At 34.9% G+C, this 25,397-nt stretch overlaps 1 protein-coding gene across 8 annotated transcripts in view; it reads left to right on the plus strand.

Annotated features, from left to right (window-relative positions):
* Positions 1-25,397, plus strand: part of CAMK2D (calcium/calmodulin dependent protein kinase II delta) — a 317,423-nt gene that overhangs the window by 284,806 nt on the left and 7,220 nt on the right. For all 8 annotated transcript variants that reach the window (XM_042935660.1, XM_042935653.1, XM_042935655.1 and 5 more), the window contains one exon: positions 22,219-22,294. In XM_042935660.1, coding sequence (XP_042791594.1) covers positions 22,219-22,294 — 76 coding nt within the window. The remainder of the gene's footprint in view (positions 1-22,218; positions 22,295-25,397) is intronic.

Below are 25,397 nucleotides of genomic sequence, written 5' to 3' on the forward strand. Positions count from 1 at the left end.
TGTGGGGACTTCATTCTAGTTTATCCTCTTTTTCCTTTTGCTGAAAAATAGATGATGACAATGAACTTGCATAGAATGTTTGTAAAAGGCCCAGTTAAGGGCAAGGGTGTTGACACCTTTATCACTTGTATGGGGCCTGGTATTTGAGGACATCTGGATTTCAAAGTCTTGGCTACTCTACACAATCACTTGATTAATGAGCTTTTTGTGTATTTCTTTGTAAATGTGTACATTAGTGGACAATGTGATGACTAAATACTCAGATTCAACTATTCTTAAGTTATCTTTTCAACAGAAGACCGTCATTGCTGGGTAGGATTCCCTGAGGCAGGTGATCAGGCGATACCAATCTTCCTCAGATTCCCCTGCAGTAACTCAGCACTTGTCTTACATGCTTTTCTCCCTTCAAGCGAGTCTGCAAATCAAGAAACTTCTGGTTATTTTATTTAAGAACCTTTGATAATTGTGTCATTCCATTAGGTTAAAAGTGTCTTAGAAGATCTGTAGTGCAGTGCATAATAACTTCTTTCAGGTTTCTAATCCAAAATTTGATTTTTAAAAGGGTTTATTTAGAAAAATTCATGTCTGTATGTGTGTATCTTCCTGTCGATCCTTTAACTTTTAAATCAGGATCAATAACTTATAGAACTGATGCAGAATTTATTCTGCTCTACCACCAATATAAAATAACTTCATTTTTTCTTTATTGTTCTTTTTGACATTCCTTTATTTTACCTCCGTACTCATTCATAATTTCTCATTTAGTCTTTGCCTTCTGCTATGTTTGTATCTTAAATTTGTCAGTGACAGCCTCAGGCTTCTTTAGCCATGCCGACAAAATACAGGATCAAAACCACTGCCAACTCTAGCTTAAAACAAAGTCCTAAATCGAAAGGAACAAAACCAATAAAAACATGTAACCATTCATTTCATCATTAGGAAAACATAGGCTCATTCTATGTTAATAGATTTTCACCAAAGTTTCCATAAATGGCTTTCTTAGAAAGTTTGCAAAACCCTGCATACACCTTTAGAAAACAATGGAGCATTATTTTATTAAATAATGCATAAATTCTAAATCATGTATGTTCTAAGACTCCTCCTACCTTAATTTTTGGATTTTTTTTTTAAGGTTAAAATATTGTGTTTACAAAACATGCTTTTCATAATGTTTATATAGAGACTGGGCTACAGGTTTAGTTAGCATTTTTACGGACAAAGCGTTGTGACATAGAAAACAGATTAATGTATGGCATTTTGGCCAGGTTTGGCTCTCCCATAAGACAAAATAGGGTAATTTATTCTAACATACTTTTCTAATACTCATATTTAAAATGACCACCAAGGATCCATATCAGGGCACGACTTGTTAGCTAAATTAACAATTGCCTTTCAGAATTGAAACCTAAAAATATTTGCTAATTGCTGTATTTTTTTGTATATTATTCCTTGAAAACAGATAAACTCCTGTTTAAATTTTATTTTTACATTCACTTTATTTTAGTATTTTTAATGTTATTTTATTTTCATTCAGGTATAGTTAACATACAGTGTTATATTAGTTTCAGGTATAAAATACAGTGATCCAATACCTCCATACATTACCCAGTGCTTGTCATGACAAGTGCCCTCCTTAATCCCCATCACCTATTTCACGCATCCCCCCACCCAGCTCCCCTCTGGTGACCATTAGTTTGTTCTCTATAATTAAGTCTGTTTCCTGGTTTGTCTCTCCCCCTGACCTTTATCTCTCTCTCTCCCTCTTTTTCCTTCCTTTGCTTGTTTGTTTCGTTTCTTAAACCTCAAATATGAGTGAAATCATATGGTATTTGTCTTTCTCTGACTTGCCTTGTGCAAAAGTGTTTTTGTTTGATGTAGTCCTGATAGTGTAGTTTTGCTTTTATTTCCTGTGCCTCAGGAGACATGTTTAGAAAAACATTGCTATGTGGATGGAATTGGAAGGTATTATGCCGAGTGAAATAAATCAGTCATAGAAGGACAGATATCATATATTTGCACTCATATGTGGATCTTGAGAAATTTAAGAGAAGACCGTGGGAAAACGGAAGGAAAAAAAATAGTTACAAACAGAGAGGGAAGGAAGCAAACCATAAGAGACTTTTAAATACAGAGAACAAACTGAGGGTGGATGGGGGGGGGGTGGAGAGGGGAAATGGGTGATGGGCATTGAGGAGGGCACTTGTTGGGATGAGCACTGGGTGTTGTATGTAAGTGACGAACCACAGGAATCTACCCCAAAAACCTAGAGCACACTTTACACACTGTATGTTAGCCAATTTGACAGTCAATCAATCAATCAATCAATCGAAATTTTGGACAAAAAAAAAATATTGCTATGGCCAATCTCAGAGACATTACTGCCAGGATGTTTATGGCTTCAGGTCTCACATTTAGCTCTTTAATCCATTTTGAGTTTATTTTTGTGTATGGTATAAGAAAGTGGCCAAGTTTCATTCTTTTGCATGTTGCTGTCCAGTTTTCCCAACACCATTTGTTGAAGAGACTGTTTTTTTTCCCCATTGGATATTCTTTCTTGCTTTGTTGAAGATTAGTTAATCATATAATTGTGGGTTCAATTCCGGGTTTTCTGTTCTATTCCATTGATCTGAGTGTCTCTTTTTGTGCCAGTACCATACTGTTTTGATTACTATAGCTTTGTAATATAACTCAAGGCCTGGAATTGTGATACCTCTAGTTTTGTTTTTCTTTTTCAAAATTCCTTTGGCTGTTTGTGGTCTTTTGTGGTTCTATATAAATTATAGGATTTTTTGTTCTATCTCAGTGAGAAATGCTGTGTTTGTATTTTGATAGGGATTGCATAAAGCCTGTAGATTGCTTTGGGTAATATAGATATTTTAACAATATTTGTTCTTCCAATCCATGAGCATAGAATGTCTTTCTATTTCTTTGTGTCATCTTCAATTTCCTTTATCAATGTTTTATATTTTTCAGAATACAGGTCTTTCACCTCTTTGGTTTATCCTTTGGTATCTATTATTTGGGGGCAATTGCAAATGGGATTGTTTCCTGAATTTTTCCTTTTGCTTCATTATTAGTGTATAGAAGTGCAACAGATTTCTGTAGGTTGAATTTGTATCCTGTGATATTGCTGAATTCATATATCAGTTCTGGTAGTTTTACGTGGAGTCTTTAAGGATTTCTATACATAGTGTCATGTCATCTGCAAATAGTGAAAATTTTACTTCTTCCTTACCAGCGTGGATGCCTTTTCTTTCTTTTTGTTGTCTAATACCTGTGGCTAGGACTTCTACTACAATGTTGAATAAAAGTGTTGAGAGTGGACATCCTTGTCTTTTTCCTGACCTTAGGAGGAAAGCTCTTAGTTATCCCCCCACTGTGGGTTTTTCATATATGGCCTTTATTATGTGGAGGTATGTTCCCTCTAAACCTACTTTGTTGAGGGTTTTTATCATGAATAGGTGTTGTGCTTTGTCAAATGTATCTGCATCTATTGAAATAAGCATATGGTTTTTTTCTTTCATTTTCTTATTGATGTGACATATCACATTGATTGATTTGCGAATATTGAACCACCCTTTCATTCCAGGAATAAATCTCACTTGATTGTGGTGAATGATTTTTTTAATGTATTGTTGGATTCAGTTTGCTAGGACAGTATTTTGTTGAGGATTTTTGCATCTGTGTTCATCACAGATATTGGCCTGTAGTATGTTTTTTGTGTATTTATCTACTTTTGATATCAGGATGATAGTGACCTCATAGAATTTGGAAGTTTTTCTTCTATTTTTTGGAATAGTTTGAGTAGAAAAGGTATTAACTCTTCTTTAAATGTTTGGTAGAATTCACCTGTGAAGCCAGGTGGTCCTGGACTTTATTTGTTGGGAGTTTTTTTATTGCTGATTCAGTCTCTTGCCTGGTAATCGATGTATTCAGATTTTCTATTTCTTCCTTCTTTAGTTTTGATAGGTTAAATGTTTCTAGATATTTATCCATTTTTTCTAGATTGTCTAATTTGTTGGTGTACAGTTTTCATAATATTCTCTTACAATTTGTATTTCTGCAGTGTTGTTATTTCTCCTCTTTCATTAGAGATTTTGTTTATTTGAGTCTATTCTCTTGCTCTCTCTCCCTCTTTGAGGAGTCTTGCCAGAGGTTTATCAATTTTGTTCATCTTTTCATAGAACCAGGTCCTGCTTTCATTGATCTGTTCCTTTTTTTTTTTTTTTTAGTTTCCATATGTTTTATTTCTTCTGTAATCTTTATTATTTCCTTCTTCCTACTGGTTTCAGGGTGTGTGTGTGTGTGTGTGTGTGTGTGTGTTGTTTTTGTTTTTGTTTTTATAGCTCCTATAGGTGTAATCTTAGGTTTTTCTTCCTTCTTGTGGTATAAACTTCCCTCTCAGAACCACTTTTTCTGCATCCCAAAGGTTTTGAACAGTTTTGTTCTCATTTCTGTTTCTTTCCGTATACTTTTTGATTTCTTTGATTAATTTCCATATCATAATTAAACTATCAGTTTTTTTAGCTTTGAATTCATTTTAATAATTCAAAGCTTAAACATCTAGCATATACTATTCATAGATAATTACTTTATATGGAAGTTAACAGTATAAGAGGTAATGAGACTCACAATTTATATAATCAAAAATTTCATAGTCAATAAGATCTAATTTACATTATAATATAGTTGCATATGTATTAAGTGTAAAACTTTGTCTTTTTTTACATTTACCTATATTTCCCATTACCTAATAAAAATGGTGCCATAAGCAGCTTAATTTAAAGTTATCTTCAAGTTTTAAAGTATTTTATTACTTTCTCTGTCTCCCTTACGTTTTCAGATTGTAACTTTATTATTTTTTTTAATGATGTAAAAAATATTAGCAAGGATCTGATTGGAATCCAGAGTTTATACTCTTGTTTGTACTTCTTTTATCTAACTTACTTAAAACATGTTGCATAACTTCTCTGTGGCTCAATCTTTCCCAGGTCACATAATTTAAATACTGAAATCAATAATACAGAGTTGTAAGGTTTTTATCAACCCTACTTTAATACAATAGATTTTTATGAAGTCTCATATTTTAAAGTGTCCGCAATTACACATTATAAAATAGTATAAATATAGATGTTATAAGCTATTCAAAACAATTATAAAAAGACATTCAGGAATAAAGTTGAATTCAGGAATAAATTGCTGCAGTTTTATGGAATATTATTACAATGGGAAAATATGGTCCACTAAACTATATGTTCAAAATGTTATCATAGCACTGATGGACTGTAAAATTAGTACTTTAAACACATCCCAGCAAGAATTATTATGGGGCTGTATTTCATGTTTTTAAGGTATCTACTATCTACAATTACTTTAAATATCTAAACTTATTTTACCTCATACATTTCTATGCAGAAACTATAATTATTTATATTTTATTAGCTATAAATTTATATAATTCTGAAATTATTTATTAGGATAAAATACTTTAATGAAATACTATTTCCTTTGCTGAGTTTGTATTATTTTATGTCTCGATCATTTAGTGATTCTTCTTGTAAATCAATGAAATGGCTTTTTTTTTTTTTTTTTTTTTGGTATGGACTTCTGCTCAAATCCCTTTGATTTGTTCAGGAGGCATTAAGTCTAAGGCAGTCAAATAAATAAATCTGAGTTCTGTGCATTTTTACTATTTTACCTGGTTACAGGTCATTCCATTTCAAACCATGTTAAGTGGAGATATTATAAGAAGAAGCAGAGAAGGTATTACTGAATGAAAGAGCTTAATGGAAGCGATTATGTAGAAGTAAAGGATTTTTTTTTTGCATCTTGAATAGTGGTATTTTCGTTATTCAATTCAAATAGTCAATGAATACTCTGTAGGTACCTCCAGTGTAAGATGTACTAAGTAAGCACTTAGCCACATTTCTTGCCCTGGTGAGTGAGTCTATAAAAGACAAAGACAATTCTGCATGATAACATACCTTCTTTGTTTCTGGCTGGTATTTAGATAATTATAAAAGAAAGAATAATATGTTCACTAAAAAACAAATATAAGGACACAGCTAGAGTCATATGTGAGCAATACAGAAAATTTCAGATGCATGTAACACATGTAATTCCTAACAAAGAGACCACTGTTTGGATCCAGTTTTGTTTTTTAGAAAAAAATTATTGAGCACCGTTTGTGTGCTGGATTTGATAGACTAGGCTGAGGCTAAAAAGGCTTACATTTTTCCTTATGGAGTTATCAGTCTTATAGTATCCTCTTTAATGAAATTATACCTGGGTACATTTCCCCAGTGAATGGCTATTTTTGCATTAAAATTTTATTCTGTGTTAAAGACAATTTCTTCCAGGATACATGAATAAAATGTACTTAGTGAATTAGTCTGTCAGTTTTCTTCCTTTCTTTCCATATATATATATATATATATATATATAGTATTATATATTATATATATAATATTGTATTATATATATTATAATATATATTATATATTATATTATATAATATTGTAATATATATATATATATATATGATGGTATAACATTTTTTTCCTGGCCAGTGTTGTTTAGCAGAATTTGCCCACCCATTATATTAAAATAAGCATTGTAGTTGATACAGAAAGACTGATTTAATTATTGGGATTGCAGTGATTTGTTTTATGGTGATAAAATGAATGTCCCTGCTAGAGCCATATTATTCTTAATCACTTATATGTGGGTACTATAGCACCCAAAGGAAACAATTTGCAATATGCAAGTACCTTTGGATGTTTGGTTTGATCTCTTTAGATTAGATGAGAAAATTTAAAAACTACACTTGGGTTTGAACATGCCTAAACTATTCAATTGTGTTTTCTTTAAAAAGAAACCTACATCATACTATCAGTGCAAGTCTGCAGTGTTTTGATGTAATTGCATTATTCCTATATATCATGTCTCCAACCTTTTTTCATATATCTGTGATGAAGTGCCTCTATGAAAACTGAACTTGATATGCCTATGGTATATTCTAGTTCCTTTAATACTCCCAGGTCATCATCTTAGAACTTTCTTTGTCAAAAAAATAAATAAATAAATAAAACTTTCTTTGTCTCCTCAGTTTTGCTTATACCCTGCATTCAGTCTATCAGTCTATCAGCAAATCCAACGGACTCCCCTTTCAAAATACACACATTTTTTTCCCGCTTGACAGCTGCTCACTAACTCTACTCCCACCACCCTGGTCCAAGATAGTATTATCTTTTGGCCATATTATTGATGTGACTTCTTATCCAGTCTACTTGCTTTAGCATTACTTGATTATAGTTTATTCACAACATAGTAGTCAGGGTGACACTTTCAACATATATCAGATTGTATAATGTTTCCACTCTGTATTTTCTAGTGACTGCCAAAGCCATTTTATTATCTTCTTTTTTACTTTTTATTTTTATCCCAGTATAGTTAACATACAGAGTGTTATATTAGTTTCAACATAGTGTGCCAAAGCCCTTTTAGAATTGAACGTCCCTCCATAATGAGAACTTCCACCAGCCATGCCTTCCTTTACCATCTGGCCTCATCTCATGTTATATACCTCAGGAACACTATTCCTGAAATGTATCAAGCAGGTTCCTGCCTTAGGGCCTTTTCATTTGCTGTCCCCTGCCTGTTATGTCTTGATACACATTCCATGTTGCTTGCTGCCTCCTCTTTTTATGTCTCTGATTAAATGATACCCTCTCAGACTTTGATGACCCTGCTTTAAATTGTGCCTTCAAATCCAGCCAATTCCATTCTTCTTCTCTGCTTTGCTTTTCCCCTAGTACTTTATATTATGTGAAATATTTATTTTACTTATTTGTTTAATGTCTCTCTCTTCCTTTACTAGAACGTAAGTTTCTTCAGGGCAGAGATTTTTGTTTTGTCCCCTGCTGTATCTGCAGTATCTAAACCAGTGTTTGGTAATAATAGGAATAATAAATATTAAATTGATAGAGGAAGTATGGTGGATACCAACCATGCCCTGTCCTACCAGCCAATAAAATGATGACAATACTTTCAAAGTTATGATCTCTCCATTTTTATCTTCATGGGTTTTTATGCAGATGCTCTGTGCCCCTCCCCCCATAATTTAGGAGCTAAAAATAAATTGCAAATGTAAAAAGTAACTCACTTACGATCCTCTTCCTTGTTTGGATGGCACATGTGCTTTGATGTCAAACATATTATGTTTGAATCTCAGCCCAGCCTTTGATGGGCTGTGTAATCCAACCCTTTATATAAACCTCTCTGAGTCGTACGTACATTAGAGATGATAGTATCTCAATACTTAACTTTTTATTTTTTACCTTCAAAAGTAGTTTGATATGCTTTATCCTAACAATAACAATAATAAAGCATGGTAATGTTCACTAGAGAGATTGTTAGTTAAATGCCTGGTATAATGTCTATCTCATGAGAGCTGCTTAGTGAAATTATATTATTTCTGGCCATTCTTTCCTATGAGTAGATGATATAAGCACCAAGGCTCACAATTAAAAGAGACCATGAATCTAAAGGGACCTGTTTGTTTTTTTTTTTTATTTTAGAATCAGTGTTTCTATTTCCTAAGCCATTTATTTCAGACAAGTGGGTAAAGATTTATAATTGTTAAGATCATTTATAGAATTCAGCCAACTTATATACATAAACATAAAAGCTGCCCAAGTACAGAAATATTCATTTTTTGCTTTACAATAAAAGTTCCTACTTTTTGAAAAGGGTTTTATTAAAGAAAGAGTATACTTTTGACTTTTGGTGAATTTTCAAGGTAGATTATGTTAATGTTAATTCACTGTTTTTTCCCTCCATGGTACCATATGCTAGACACTCAATAGATTAATAAATTATTTATGAGGTTTTTGCCATAAGTTAATTTTGTTTGAACACTTAAAATTTTGAGTTCAGAGACATACTTTGTTTGTAATTAAACATAAATGTATTAATGATTCAGCCTTCCCTCATCTAAACCAATCTTTTTATGTTTTCAAGTATTTTGAAAAATTTGCTCAGTTTTGGGGTGCTTGGATGGCTCAGTCGGTTAAGAGTCCAACTTTGGTTCAGGCCATGATCTCGCAATCTGTGAGTTTCGAGCCCCATGTCAGGCTTTGTGCTGACAGCTCGGAGCCTAGAACCTGCTTTGGATTCTGTGTCTCCCTCTCTCTCTCTCTCTGCCCCTCCCCTGCTCATGCCTCTGTCTCTGTCTTTCGCTCAAAAGTAAATAAACATAATTTTTTTTTAATTCGCTCAGTTTTGGCTGTCTTGATTATTCTTGTTGAGAGTAAAAGCATATAGACTGTTTTCCACAAAAGTAAAATATATATTTACAAAGAAGCATATATGTGCAAAATTATTACATACTTATCAAGCAAAATGTCTCAAGAAACATTACATAAAATATCCCTCTTGGAGACTGTAACCTCTTGATAGAAGTTAACGGATCAAGTGTGAGAGACCTATTTGTCTTTTTGTTAAATAATTTATTACAGGATCATTGATTTCTTTAGCATCACTACATGTGGTTATTTAGAGTGTGTCTATCTAGCAAAACACAGATGGAAAATGTTAAGGAGAGAATTTTGGATTTTAGGAAGTTTGAGTAATAGACAAAAACCCCATTGCCATTATGTATTTTCAAATTTAAAAAGCAAAAAAAAAGAAAAAAATGCTGCTCCAAAATGTCATTTGTTTATAATTTGAACTAGGGAATATCTTCAGTTGGGAAAATAACTTGTGGTGGTATCTATTTTGAGTATGTTTTTATTCTATACCTATCTTGCTTTACTCAGAAGTCTAGTATTCTAATCAAATATTGTACCACATTATATAAAGTTAAGGTGAATAAAATGTAAAGATATTCCTGAACAGTAGATAAATAACCTCTGAAAAGATTAATGATCTTTAATGACAGAAAAGGCAGCTTACTTTAAAGAGACTGCTATGACTTTTTAAAGATATTTTTGTCAGTGTAGAAACAGTGTGAGTATATGAGATTGTGTATTTTAAATCTTTCTTCAAGAAATAGCTCTTCATTCATAATTTTGCACATAAACAGAGCAGGGTAAGGTGGAATTTAATAATGTCATTTAGGGGCGCCTGGGTGGCTCAGTCGGTTAAGCATCCAACTTCAGCTCAGGTCATGTTCTCACAGTCCATGAGTTCGAGCCCCACGTCGGGCTCTGTGCTGACAGCTCAGAGCCTGGAGCCTGCTTTGGATCCTGTGTCTCCCTTTCTCTCTGCCCCTCCCCTGCTCATGCCCTATCTCTCTCTGTCTCAAAAATAAATAAAAACATTAAAAAATTTTTTTTAATAATATCATTTAAATAAACAGCTAATAAAAATGAAATGTGGTGTTTACGTGTTATGGAGGATAAAACAAACAAAAAAAACAAGACAAAAAGATGGGTTTTGGATGAAGGTCTGAATCTGTCCCAAAGTTGGTATCCTTAGAGTCTATACTAGAATTTTCTAACATGATCAGGGTTGTGAGTTATTGGAGAATTTCCCCATCAGTGTTATTTAAGTTATACCTCATTTCTCATCATGTTGTGTAATCTGTTGATACAAATGCTAGAGATAATTTTTAAAGATGTTTATGGTGGTCTGCCCTGCTGAACTTCCAAGTCAGTATCTCCATGTTAACTCAAAATTATTCTCTATGAAAGATTCTTACTATTATCTTAATCTCATTTATCATTATATAGATATGAATTTTATATGTGTGGACTGTTGATTACTCACCAAACAACCTGAATGGTGTATTTGATGAATGTTCATCATTTGAATTCAACAGATAAAGGCAAAGCAATATTCCCTACTCAAAAATGTACCCATTCTAAGTTACATTTTATAATAATGTGTTAATTTAAGATAATTTACTTTATAATACGTGCTAGAATAAAAGTGACAGTAATATGTTCTGAAATATATGGTTCATAAATTATTGTACTCACGTTGGTTAAACAAAGAATAATTTTACTGGTTTGTAAAATTTGGTCAAGATTTTACAGCAAGTACTTTTACATTACTTTCCTAAGCTGAATTTAGCACAGAATATCCCAGAGCTGAACTGATTATAGAGTGCCAATATGAGGAATCACTTTAATAAAAAGCATTTGCTATGAGAACTCACTTAAGAACTTCTGGTCTGATAGGATATTTTTACCTTTCCAAATTAAGCTTTGAAAAATGTAGTAACGAATCACAGAAATGACTCTTGGTCCTAGAAGTCTTACCAGTGCAATCTGTCAAATGCATGGGGACATCAAAAGAGTTATAGGAATTTATAACATTTTGTGAGAGGGACTGTGTGTGTGTGTGTGTGTGTGTGCATGTGCGTGTGTGTGTGTGTGTGGTGTGTGTGTTGAAAAAAGGAGGTATATGTAAGTAATTTTCCTCTAAGTAAGTTTTCCAAGTTGTGACAAAACATTGTAAATTTATATCCAAACTGACTGCAGCTCCGCCTTTTCACTGCAGTGGTCTTGCATCTCAGAAGGCAACAGTGGTCACATGTATATAGACACATATGTTACATTGAATGCTGCCTTTGGATGCCATAGACAAACTGACTTATCAAGAGAGTCTATCATTATTCCGCAATTTTCGAAATTAAAAATATCTCCTCATTTATGTTATTTGTCCTATAAACTTGTTACACTAGTTCCCTAATTTACTATTGATTAGAGAGACTATAGAACTCTTGAATTATGTATGAGTGCGATTGTATTCTATGATATGTTTTGAAAATTGTCCTCTCTCTTCCCATTTCACTGGACCTCATCTGCCCTTTCAGTTCTCATTTATTAATTCTGGAAGCTATGGATTGGATAATGATAGACTTTGTAATGAAAGCACAGCCACTATTTTTGTAGCCGTTGAAGATGAGAATTAGCTAGAAAGTATGGAGTTTCAATGACAGGCGATGCTGCTACCTATTTGGGGGAATGGTTCAAAATGGGACAAGTAGACGTACTTAATGCTTAGAAAAAAGTGACATGACATTCTTAGAGTTAAAATATCTATACAGTGGTAGGTGATAAAAAAAAAAAAAAAAACGCTTTCACTTCAGCCTTACTGAGACAACACTGGTATGAGAAACTTGGAAATATGACTAAGAGTTGTGTGAACATGGAGATAAGGAGAAAAGACTTCAGAAAATCAGATTGGGCTCAATAAATATGGAGGCAGAATACTATTTTTGTGTACTCTTACTGTGTTCAGTCTCAGTCTTTCTCAAAAATCACATCACACTTCAATTAATTTTGGTAGGGTTTTTTGTTTGTTTGCTTGCTTTTTATTTTTGCTTTGTGCAAAACAAAGATTTAAAATGGTTTTGGAGTATAGAGAACATGCTGTTAAGTTTATCTTACATTCTTGGTCCCAGGGAGCATTTACAAACCTACCAGTTGAATTATTCAGAAAAGTGTAGTTACAAATAAACTTATCCAAGAATATACTGAATTCTATTTTTTGCTAAATTCAAACTGTATACTTTTTATATAGGAATGGAATAAGTTATTAAAAATAAAATATCAAGCTAAACCACAATAGAAACCATTGGGGGAGAAAAACCTACTCATGACTGCACAGGGTTTTAACCCTTCTCTCTCTCTCTCTCTCTCTCTCTCTCTCTCTCTCTCATATATATATATATATATATATATATATATATATACACACACACACACACACACACACACACACACATACATATACATACTTAGTTCTGGCTATTCATATTGCATAACAGAGCATTAACACTTTGACAATTACTTTTGACCATAAAGACACATGCTTCTTTTGGCTGATATTATGTAAAATTAACTGGAGGGGTTAATTGGACTCATTATAGTTCCAGGGTCTGGGGAAGGCTGGATTTCCTTCTTGTCAAAAAACAAAACAAAACAAAAATTTTCCAGATATTTAAAAATTCTATCTCATTGTCTCCTTTTCAAGTCTGATTATTCTTTTGAGAAAATAACTTTATCACCTTGGTTCTACAGTGGAGCAAACAGATACTCATTGAGAATGCTTAGTATCTTTGTTTCATTCAAGTGTACAAACTTGAATGCTAGTAGACTATGGTTTTTTAAAGATATAATTAATATACAGCATACAGCACTATATAAGTTTATATGTAACAAATGAATTTGGTTTACATATATTGTGAAATGATTACATAGTAGGTTTAGTTAACACTTAACATCTAATATAGATATAAAAAAATGTTTAAAAAAGTTTTTTTCTTCTGGTAAGAACTCTTGGGATGGACTTTTGAACAACTTTCACATATACCATCCAACAGTGTTAACTGTAGTCACCACGTTGTACATGACATCCTTAGGACTTATTTACCTTATAACTGCAAGTCTGTACCTTTTTTTTCAAGTTTATTTGTTTTGAGAGAGAGAGTGCCAGCAGAGGAGGGACAGAGAGAGAGGAAGTGAATCCCAGGCAGGCTCTGCACTGTCAGCACAGAGCCTAACACAGGGCTCGATCTCATGAACTGGAAGATCATGACCTGAACTGAAATCAAGAGTTGGACACTTAACTGACTGAGCCACCCAGGCGCCCTGCAAGTCTGTACCCTTTGAACATCTCCCTCCAATTCCCCCTTCTCCTATCCCAGTACTGCCTATGGTAACCAGAAATCTGATCTCTTTTTCTAGGAGTTGTTTGTCTGGTTGGGAGATTCCACATATAAGTAAAAGCATACAGTATTTGTCTTCCTCTCTGTGACTTACTTCACGTAGCATAATGCCCTCAAGTTCGACCCACATTGTTGAGGAGACTGAAGTTTAATCCTCAAGCAATTGATGTGAATCTTTGAACCAGTTTCTTAAAATCTTTTTCTTCCATGTCATCAACTCTTAACTGGAAGTGGTACCACACCTATCTGATTCACAGAAATCTTAATACTAAAATACTCAATGGTATTCACAATGTTGTGCTGTTTCTAGCTTCTACAAGTCAGTTGGGGATACCAGAACAGTTATTCAATTGCTTTAATGTGGCTGGACTGAATTCTTCCATATAAGCAAATATTCTACATAACCACATATAGTTTCTCTATACTCTAAAACTTAACGTAAGCCATTTTTAATGAAAGTCTTTATAAGTATACATCCCTTAATTTTTTACAAAAAATAGTAAATATTTTACTTCTTTACATCTAGAATCATTTTAGGAATGACATGGTCATATTTTGTAACCCAATGATATCCTCACAAACTTTTTTAAAAATGTAAACCTATTTTCACTTATACTAAATGATCCCAATGCTAGAGTTTTTTTGTTTTTAAATATTTGTTAATCATCTATTGCCAAGTCATAGAAATTTAACAGGGCTAAGATTAATAGCACTTCTTCTCCCAATTAACATTTTATGCTTTGAAACTAAGAGCAGTTTTTATAGAGCAAAGTACAAAGATGATTTGAATAATTTAGTTTTGTAATCTTAAGAAACACTAGTGATTAAAGAGCTGAGTAATTGATGTCGTTCAACAGGTGACTTCTGGGTAAGTGAGCTTTACAACAATTCTTGAAAGCATTACTGAGGAGAAATTTGGTAATTTCCAGCTCTTAATTTGAGTAAAATATTCCAGGGTAAACCAGGCAACTCTAAAATCTTTTATGGGCTTGATTTTAAAAGCCAAAATAATAGAAAATATTCTCCTGAATGTTAATACATGAAACTAGTGAAATAAAAATGAAATCACTAAGAAGCAAGCTGTTAATTGCATAGGAAATGCGAAACAGCTTAGTTGATAGGCACCTTTTTCAATAAACTACCAATACCATGAAAATGATCCTAATTTGTATATTTGCCGAAGATAATAACTATTGCTAAGAGTTATTTTCGTTAATGGCAGTGTGGAAAAAGACAATGAAACCATGGGGCACCCAGTTTTGTGAAATTGGTATAATAATTAATTACAACCTTGGCACAGTAATTAAGTAGTCAGTCACCTTGCCAGAGTAAGTTCAAAGGCACTCAGGTGGTTCATTTAAGTTTATTATTTCAAAATATTGAATTAGGCACTGTGGGCTGGAAGGGAACATAGATTAGTGAATTAAACAGATACCTCAGCCAAATAAAGTTCCAGCCCTGGCACAGCTTCTGACTTTGCTGGATGACTTGAGCAAGTCACTTAACCTCCCTGTCCTTCAAGTCTCTGGCAGCCAAGTGCCCGATACCTCTGAGATATGTAAAAAGAAGTTAAATTAAATAGAACTATACCTCTTGGCAAAAAGTAAATGAGCAGAATTGCTAATGAGCTAATAGACCCCAAAAAGCTAAAATTTTAATTGTGCAACTTTTGATCATTAAGTAGTCTTTAGGCACAGTTCACTAAAAGATTTCAGTGTATGATACTGTGCTAACATTTTAGTAAAGATCAACTTGCATCTATAAATTCAGTTCATTTCCTAGTCTGAGTTTCACAGTAGACAAGATAGACGCCTGAGTAAGGTTAATTGTCAAGTGGTTTCATCTCAGCAAACTTCTTAATCCAAAATCTATAACTACTGGAAAGTTCAAGCTTGAATAACTAGGATATTTCTCTGAACTCAGTTCTCTTGAAAAGAAATTACAAGTTTAAACATTGGCTAGATATGCCTAGTTTATCTTACTAGATCTATACAAATTACTCTGGCATCTAAAATACCATGGCGTCACACAGAGTGGTCATTCTGCTGATTCTGAGCTATGCAAGATCCGTAAGTGCCCTTTCTTTTTTTTTTTTTTTTTTAAGGGATTTTGTGGGTTTTTAAGTTTATTTATTTATGACAGAGAGAGAGAGAGAGACAGAGAGAGAGACAGAGAGACAGCATGAGGGAGCAGGGTGGGGCAAAGAGGGAAAGAGAGAATCCCAAGCAGGCTCCATGCTGTCAGCACAGATCCTGATGCAGAGCTTGAACCCATGAACTGTAAGATCATGACCTGAGCCTAAACCAAGAGTTGGACACTTAACTGACTGAGCCACCCAGGTGCCCCCATAAGTGCCTTTTCAGTTAGCACAGTTACTTTCAAACTGCTGCCAGACGTGATCATCACCAGCATACTTGGCATTTATCTAATGTTTCAAAATGTATATAATATTTTATACACCTCATCTATGTATTCATATGTGCATGCATTTATAGGAATTTATTCAGTGCCAGGTGTTGAAGGTAGAAAACTGTCAAGCCCTGCCTGAGCAGATTTATGAACATCCTATGATAATGCTTTAGGAAGACTGCAGTATAACCAAAGAGTTGTGAATAGCACTTAGGAAAGGCTATAGGAAAGAGAGAACTTTGGAGCAGAATATTGAAGGTTTCCAGACAGAAGAGGGAGAGTTTTCAGACAGAAGAAATGGTAAGAAGAAAGGCAAAACATTATCAAAGAGCCAGGATTAGTTGAGGAAAAGTGAGACACTTGGTGTAGTTATAGAATAGGTTATATGGGACTCCTGGGGGAAAAGAAGTGTGAAGAGTCAAAGCTAGAAAAATAAAGTAGGAAGATCTTTCAAGAACAAAGAATATTGGGCTTGGCTTCTAGACAGTGGGGGAAAGGCATGGTTAGCCCTATTCTATAGAGATGATTTTACAACAGTGAGGGGTGGAGAGTGGGAGTGAGTGGGATGTGACCTTGGAGCAGGAGTGGTTAGGAACTTCTATGAGCCTGAATCAGAGAAGTGGCCATTAGCCTAAAGAGGAATAAATGGATCTGAGAAAGATGTAGATGAGTGAAGAAGAACTGGTGATCAGCTATATGAAGAACTGAAAGAAAAGGAAGTGTCAAGGCTTTTGGTTTGGGCAACTGAGCAGATTATGTCATCACTATCCAAGGTGAATGATAGAAGACAAGCAGCAGGTTTCTCAGGGAAGATACTTGAGGTCCATCTTGGCACCCTACTAGGTCTGAAATGCCAGGGTAACTGGAGATGTTACAAATCAGATAGAAATATGAACTTGGAGCCCAGAAAGGTTTAAGGTTAGTGGTAGAGATTTGGCAGTCTTCATTATATGGTCAAAGCCAGAGGAATAAATGAGATTGCCAAGGGCAAGCAAACAGACGAAGAGGCTAAGGATATACCATAGGAGACATCATGTAGATGATAATGGAAAATTAAATGACTTGTGGAGGACAATATGAGGACAAAGGAGAGAACAGAGTCTAGAAGTAACCCAAGGTTTTGAGCTGGGAGACCAGTAAAATTGTGGTTGCATTAGCAAAAATAAGGAAGTCAAAAAGAGAAAGAAATTTGATGGTTAGTTTTAGACAAGTTGAAGAGTATTTTCTTTCACTGTCAATAAACAGTAAGGTATGCTTCTTAAAATCTGAATTGTTTTATTAGTTGTATATTTTTTAAAGGCTCTCTGACCATCATTTAAAAATGAAGTATTTATATGTTGGAAAGGCCACTGGATTGGGAATCAGAAAGCGCTTGAGTCTGTTCTGGACCCGTTGTTCATTCAAATATTTATTAAGCATGTACTATGCTAGATGTTGGGTTGCAGTGGTAAGTTATCTGCCCCTGTGGAGCTTACAAATAGAGAAAATGTAATCAAATCCACACAAATAAATATGTAAATTCTAGTATGCTAAGTGCTTTTAAACAGCAGTTGTAGGAGAAGATAAGTGTGAATTTATAACATGGAGACCTCTCCTAAAATGAGGGTCAGAGAAGGCTTTTTCAAAGATATAATAGTTGAGATCTGATAAAAGAAGTGGAAGCAAAGATGGGGGACCGTTCTCCAAGAGAGGATAATATATACGGGCTAACACTAGAAGGCAGTTTGGCCATTTTTCATTTCTGAGAATAGGCTGTATGGGTGGAGTGGAGAGGATAAAGTAAAAGGGCCTTTGAATGAGTCTGGTGAGATGAGCAGAGTCGAGATTATGCCAGATTGCATAGTGTCTCTTCAGATAACTTACTATGAAATGATGGGTGCTTACACCAGAGTGGTGGTGAAGAAGGTAAGAACTAATATGTAATACATTTTATTTTTTTAATTTTTAAAAAAATGTTTAATGTTTATTTGAGAGAGAGAGAGAGAGAGAACATGAGTGAGGGAGGGACAGAGAGAAAGGGAGATAGAGAATTTGAAACAGACTCCAGGCTCTGAGCTATCAGCAAAGAGCCCCACGCAGGGCTTGAACTCACGAACCACGAGTTCATGACCTGAGCTGAAGTCGGACATTTAACCAACTGAGCCATCCAGGCACCCCAATATGTAATATATTTTAAAAGGCAAAATCAACAGAACTTGAAAGATTGGATGGGGTGTGTAGGATAAGGGATTCAAAGATGATTCTCAGGTTTCTGGCTTATGCAACTGGATGATGATGTTGCCATTCACCAAGAGGGAGATCCCTGGAAAAGCAAATAGATTTGTGCAGGTAGAAGTTCATTAGATCAGTTTAGCGTATGTTGGGTTCAAGATGCATTTGAGATATCCAAATGAAGATTCCAAAATAGGCACTGACACACAGAGGTAGAGGAAAAGACTAGAAAAAAGGAAGTAACAATGTGCCGTCACTGGGACATAAATAGCAATATAAAACACTGGTGTGGGAGGGTTCAGAAGGATACAGTGTATGTTGAGAAGGGCCTCAAATTGAACCTTTGAAAGGAATTGAAACATTTAAAGTCCAGGTAGAGAAAGAGAACATAGTAAATAAGAGATCATATGATCACACAATTATTAAGCAGGAAAGCAGTAAAAGTATTTCAAGATGGAGGGAAGGAGTAATCAGCAAACTCTGTGTCCCTTGGTCAGTGCCTATATTCTCTGTACTTACCTGTAAAACCGGTAGGTAATGTTTGTGTGCATATCCCAGAGCGTTGTTGATCATCGTTCAGATCTGATAATGTTTGAGAAATGTTGAAATCTATCCATTGTTTTATTATGTACTTATTCTCAGTTCCCAGGGTTTCTTGTTTTGTTGGTTAGTTTTTAACACTGGGACCATTCACATCCTTATCTAACTCTAACAGTCCTCTTTGGAAAAATAAGGGAGGCAAAAAGAATATGAATTTGAACATGAAAATGTTCCTAGGTCTTTTGCATGGTTGCATGGGAAGCAATTACACTCAGAATCTGAAACATCTCTCCCACTTACTTTTCTCTCCTGCCTTTCCCCTAGGAACCTGGAAATCCCCACAAACTACTTTGGGACTTAGGGGTATAGGCTTCAGTACCTTTATTCTGTAAATGAAACTACTGAGTAATCAGTCCCCAGTGATTAAAATGCTAGCTAAAGATGGAAAAACTTCTGGTATGCAGGGAATGCCATATTGATACAATTTTCCTTCATCTGAATTGTTAAATAGTGACACATCACAAGCTGTCCCCAGTTTGAATTCTGGAGTGGTCATTACTTGATATTTAGGAAGAGGGAAGGCCAGACGATAGGGGTACCTTTCTACAGAAGATAGGCACCCAGGCACCTAGCACAGTGACTGTCCCTTAACCTCACTTCTGAGAAGTAGATTGTCCCTTATCCTCACTGTTCGACAGCGATCACCAAAACCTCACCTCACTCTTCCTGTAGGTCACTGTGGCAATAGTCCCAACCACAGTAGACTACTATATACAAATGATTCATTTCCAGACTTCTGCTTTCCTTTAAAGAGTCAGCTGTCATGTGCTACCTATGACTCACTCAGGCTCCTTTGCCCCAGGGAAGTAAGCACTCTAAAGATTCCTGAGTTCCAGGGCCTCTGAAGCCAAGATTGTCATGTTGTTTTCCTGATGATGCAGCACAGAAGCATTCTCACTAATTCCCACTTGCTGTGCTGCCAGCTAAAGGACCATTGTTTCTGAGCCTAAGAACTAAGAGAGAAGGCAATTTGTGTTGCTTTGATTGTGCAGGACAAAAATTAAGCCAGTTGTAGCTTGTAAACTATTAAAGAGATAATAAGTATTTCCACAGTGACTCACAGTATGAGAGATGGCCATACCTAAAGCCGATATTCTAATTCCATATTTTGTTTATCAGGGAAGGTAGAGATGTTGAGAAAATTCAGAACGTGACCTTGAACTTTTCACGCTCTGTAAACTGAGCCTTAGCCTAATGAAGCTCTACAAAGGGTACTGATTTCACATTTGTTTTTCTTCCATCTCATTTTTAAAAATTGACATTTTCTAAACTGTAGTTTTTTACTTAGCAAACTAGGAAATATATTAGCTTTAAACAAGGATTTAATTTTGAGGAGGTTTTGATAGTCACATTTTCTTAATCTCCTTTTCTGAGTACCAGTGTCCTTTATATTCCAGAATCGGGTCAGCTGTCATGCACTTTTGCCAAATGTTCATACTGTTGAGGCCAGAAACAGATGAATCACTTATTGCCTAACTAAATTAAGCTAAAATGTGCCACTGGTGGCATCCCTATTACAGAATTATTCCCTGCTACTACTGGTGTCAGTATGTTTTGGTGTTGGATATATTCTAGATATTCATAAATCAACTGAACAAGGGCAAAAAATGTTTTAAATGTGTGTAGGAGCTAAGAAACTTTGTTCTTTTTTCATAATATAAAAGAAAGTTAATAATGTAACTAAAATGAAATCTAACCTATATAGTGATTTTTTTATATTATTAACCTTGGCATTATTAACAGTCATATTTTATAGGGTAGTCTCATATAGTATAAGTGAGGTTAGGTTTACAGAATATTTATTTTCAATAAGGAACATCATAACTTGGAAAATGTAAGCACTTAACTTTGTGGTTAAAACATGTTTAATAATGATCAGTTTCATTAAAAATACATATTGGTTGCCTTTAATCAATAACAAAATGGGGTACCTGGGTGGCTTGGTCGATCAAGTATCCAACTCTTGATATCAGCTCAGGTCATGATCTCCCAGTTGGTGAGTCCTCAGCCAGGCTCTGCGATGACAGCGCAGAGGCTGCTTAGGATTCTGTCTCCCCTTCTCCCTGCCCCATCCCTGCTTGCACTCTCATTCATTCTCTCAAGATAAATAAACAAACTTTGGAAAAAAAAATTATCTAAAACCAGACTTCTGCTTTTTCTGTTATGAATAGCAGCTTCACTAAGATAGAATGAATATAACTCTTTGTGACTCTCCTAGTTAATTTCCAGTGATTTAAGGAAGTATCACAATGTTCTTAAAGCAAAACTCATAGAAATTTAAATTTTAAAAATTCCATGCATTAATTTCATTAGTAACAATAGAATTCTGAAATCAAAAGATTATCATTAATGGCAGTTGATCAAATTCACACATTTATTGAGCACCTATTTTAAAGACATTGGAATAAAACTTAGAGGATGCAAAAAATAGCCTCCCCCCACCCCGCCCCAAGGGAGCTTTTAATTTAACTAGAAAGACCATCACACAGTGAACAAAGTTTAATAACAATTTAAAACTAGTAATGATTTAACTAAAAAAGGTGTTGTGGTATTATAGCATATGCTTCATTACCAAATGAATGATACACTGTAGGCATTCAGAAAAGGCAAGGAACATTTGCAAATGGAATCAGAAAGGAATTTACTGAATAAGTGGGATTTGAGCCAAGCCAACTATTAATAATTTTACCAATTGTGGGCTGGAAATAGAAACAAAGCATGTTTGGTGTTGGAATTGACAGCTCTTCAGGGAGGTTCCATCGAACTATCTGCCTATGTCCACATATTGATTCATATGTTGGTTTTCCAATTCATAGAGTTCATTGAAGGCCATTTGTCTAAATATGATGTCATTTACAGTGTTAGCATCCCCTTTTGCAGAGTTGGTTGAGCTGAACGGTAAAAAGTATCTGAAGTGTCTCAATGTAAAAGATCCTCTGTATTCTGAAGATAGACATACATCTGTTAAATGTTCAAAGAAAAAAAAATTACAAACCCTATTATGTTGATGAAGGTAATGAGAACTTATTTAAAAAATATAGCCTGGAATTTCTAGGTGACTAAATGTCCTGTTAAAATGCAGATTCTGAATCTGTAGGTCTGGAGTAGACCTGAGAATCTGTGAGTCTTACAGCCTCCCAAAAGAAGTCGATGATGCTGATCTCTGCACTATAAACAGCAAGATTGTAGAGAGAATAACACCATGTTTGGGGGACGGATGGGTCTTAAATGTTAAAACTCTAAGAAAAATAGCAATATTGTTAGAGTTTTATGAGAACAAAGGACAAAAGCCACATAAAATAATCTATCTTTGCCTTTAGCACGAAAGCAAGAAATTATCAAAGTCACTGAACAACTGATTGAAGCTATCAACAATGGGGACTTTGAAGCTTACACGTGAGTAGAGGCACATTTATTTTGCTTTCATGCATGTGAACAAAATATTTTATATATGAGTGCATTCTTCAGTGTACCAGAATTCATGTATATTTAACCCCAGGTTTGAGGTCAATGATAGCTTTATTTCATAAATAAATAGGATTTACAGAGGAAACACAAAGCTTCTGATAGGAGGATTGGTGCTCTCCCGGTCAATGCACAGACTTGTAATCACCCACTCCTCCATATGGGGAAGGCATTCCAGGCAGAGCATCCATGAGAGCAAAAACACAAGAGACAGGAAAGCACATAGAAGTACATTTTGGTTTAAGAGATGTTTTGCCTCGCAGCTCTGTCAAGATCCTGGGACAGAGAGAGATCAGAAGGAGACATGAGGCAGCCTTCTACCTCTTGGGCCAGCACGCCTCAACCTTTCTTTGTCTCTTTTATGAGTTTGTCTCTTAGGTAACAGTTTATTTGAAGAAACTCCCAATGCTTAAAGTTTATGAACTACTGGACCATAAGGTATATAAAGGAAATCAAGTAAAAATAAAGCATTCAAATAAATAGGCTTATTTCACAAAGTATGTAGGTCAACAAGCTAACTATTTGGACAAAGATAAAAATCAGTCCAAGCCTTCCTCTTACTCCATACGAGGAGCTCCTCTTGAATGAAAGAGTTCAATGCAAAAAGATTGAATTTGATCTCTGATTGGAAAGACCTAAATTTAGAAGCAGAGAAAGTAATGACAAATGAGAAGATAAAATGATTAGGCTACCCAAATAGATAAAACTTGTATACGAAAGAAAGAAAAGAAAGAAAGAAAGAAAGAAAGAAAGAAAGAAAGAAAGAGAGAAAGAAAGAGAGAAAGAAAGAGAGAGAGAGAGAGAGAGAAAGAAAGAAAGAAAGAAAGAAAGAAAGCAAGCAAGCCCAAATGTGCAAATGTGAATGCAAGAGCATTTTCTGCCAGTCAGCTCAGCAGGGGTAAAAATTGCTGACAAGCAGTGGAGTGCAGATACTGTAGGACTATGATGACTTTCCTCCAACACTGGGTTGGAGTATAAATGGAGGCAAAAATTTAGGTAGGTGGTGGTGGCAGTGGTTAGAAGGGACGTTTAGTTCTTATATACCAGAAAGCATTTATTTCAAATTTATTTCTAAAGTTTCAAATTGTTTTAATCCTCTGATTTTACTGATAAAAATTTAACATGGGTATGGGAGCACCTGAGTGGCTCAGTTGGTTGAGCGTTCAACTCTTGATTTTGGCCCAGGTCATAATCTCAGGGTTTGTTAGATCGAGACTCTAGTTGGGCTCTGCCCTGACAGCACAGAGCCTTCTTGGAATTCTCTCATGACCCCCGTTCATGCACACTCTCTCAAAATAAATAAATAAACTTTAAAAAATTTAACACGGGTATGGATTTTTAATCTAAAGCATGGACAAAAAATATAAACAAAAATATTATTGAAGCGATGTTCATAATAGTGAAAAATTGGAAACATATGTCCGACATTAAGGAAACCATTAAGTAATATGTGGTGCATTCGGTACAGTGGATGTTTATGTAGTTTCTAGAAATCTGGCAAATGCTTATGATGTAATTATAATGTACATAATTATTCCAACTACATAAGAAAAAGCATTAAAAATAGAATGAGATATGACAAATTGGTTTTGAAAAGGAAAAAAGGACATTGCCTCTGGGAGATGAAATTATGTGTGAATTTTTTTTCTTGCCCTTTTTCCCAAATTTTATATAAGGTATTGCTTTTATCATCTGTTATAAAATATGAAAAGTAAATGAGTATAAGAACTAAATTAAATGCAGGATTGCTTCTTGTAAATTAAATGTGTAAATGCATATACAGGCAAACACATGCATGTGCATGTGTATATATTTGTGTGTATCAGCTATTTTCACATGATTTAATAAAGTACACTTGAAATAGTAAGATATGAAGTTTAAAATAAAACTCTCGTCGGAGACCAGAGTTCCCTTTTAAACAGTTGTGGAGAACTCTGTGTCATAGAAGCTGCTCTTCTATCGTTTTGCTGAGAACTCTATTAAGGAAAACATGAGAACATGTTCTCTAAACATGAGAATACTATTTTCAAATATGTATTTTTTTGTAATAGCATTCTCCTGTAGAATAGTAAAAAAGTGTATTTTGTTGGTGGTCGTAGCCAGGCAAAATTGGGACGTTTCCTATATTCTAAGACAGGTTAATGTAAGGTATTTTAAATAATGCAGTCCTGTGGAATCACATCTGTTTACCTACAGAGGCCTGGAATCTGGCCTGATGTTTCAACTCAGGCCCAGGGATAATTCAACAGGACCTTACATGGGAGCTTTTTGGATGAATACACTGGTAAAGCCCTGTCAACTGGTCCTTAGGACACCTGTTCAGAGCATGTGTGTTCACACATACACATATCAAGTGGCAGCTTTGTGAATCCTTTATTAATCCAAAGCCTATGACAGGTGATAAATGCATATATACAGAGGAGAGAGAAAGAAAGAACAGATTAACAGGTTTTCAGATATATTGACTCTTTTTGGTGGTTGGTAAAGAGATCCATCATAGTATGGTGATTCTCAGATGATTTCAGCACCAATATAAGGTAGTAAAAATTTTTGATTCACCAATGTTGACAACCAGAAGTCATATTTGCAGAGGAAGTAATAGCCCCTGGCAGAATAAATTCCTGTTACCATAGCAACACGGTATTCCCATTTCACCCCTTAGAGATTATATATATTTGACTTTGAGCTTGAAAGTACCTGCCCACCAGCAAGTCTGAGACAAAATGTAAAAGCCCTCCTCACTACCTCCCCTCTTGCCACTCCTGCCTTTAAGGCTTTTTTTTTTTAACCACAGAAATATTCACTGATTTTTTTTAAGTATTTTCTTTAAAAAAAACATTTTTTTAATGTTTATTTGTTTTTGAGAGAGAGAAAGATGGAGTGTGAGAGGGAGGGGGCAGAGAGAGAGGGAGACACAGAATCCAAAGCAGGCTGCAGGGTCTGAGCTGTCAGCACAGTCACAGGGCTCAAACTCACAAACTGGAAGATCATGACCTGAGCTGTAGTCGGACGCTTAACCAACTGAGCCAACCAG

This window comes from Panthera leo, chromosome B1, assembly GCF_018350215.1.
Source record: "Panthera leo isolate Ple1 chromosome B1, P.leo_Ple1_pat1.1, whole genome shotgun sequence".
NCBI classification, from domain to species: domain Eukaryota; kingdom Metazoa; phylum Chordata; class Mammalia; order Carnivora; family Felidae; genus Panthera; species Panthera leo.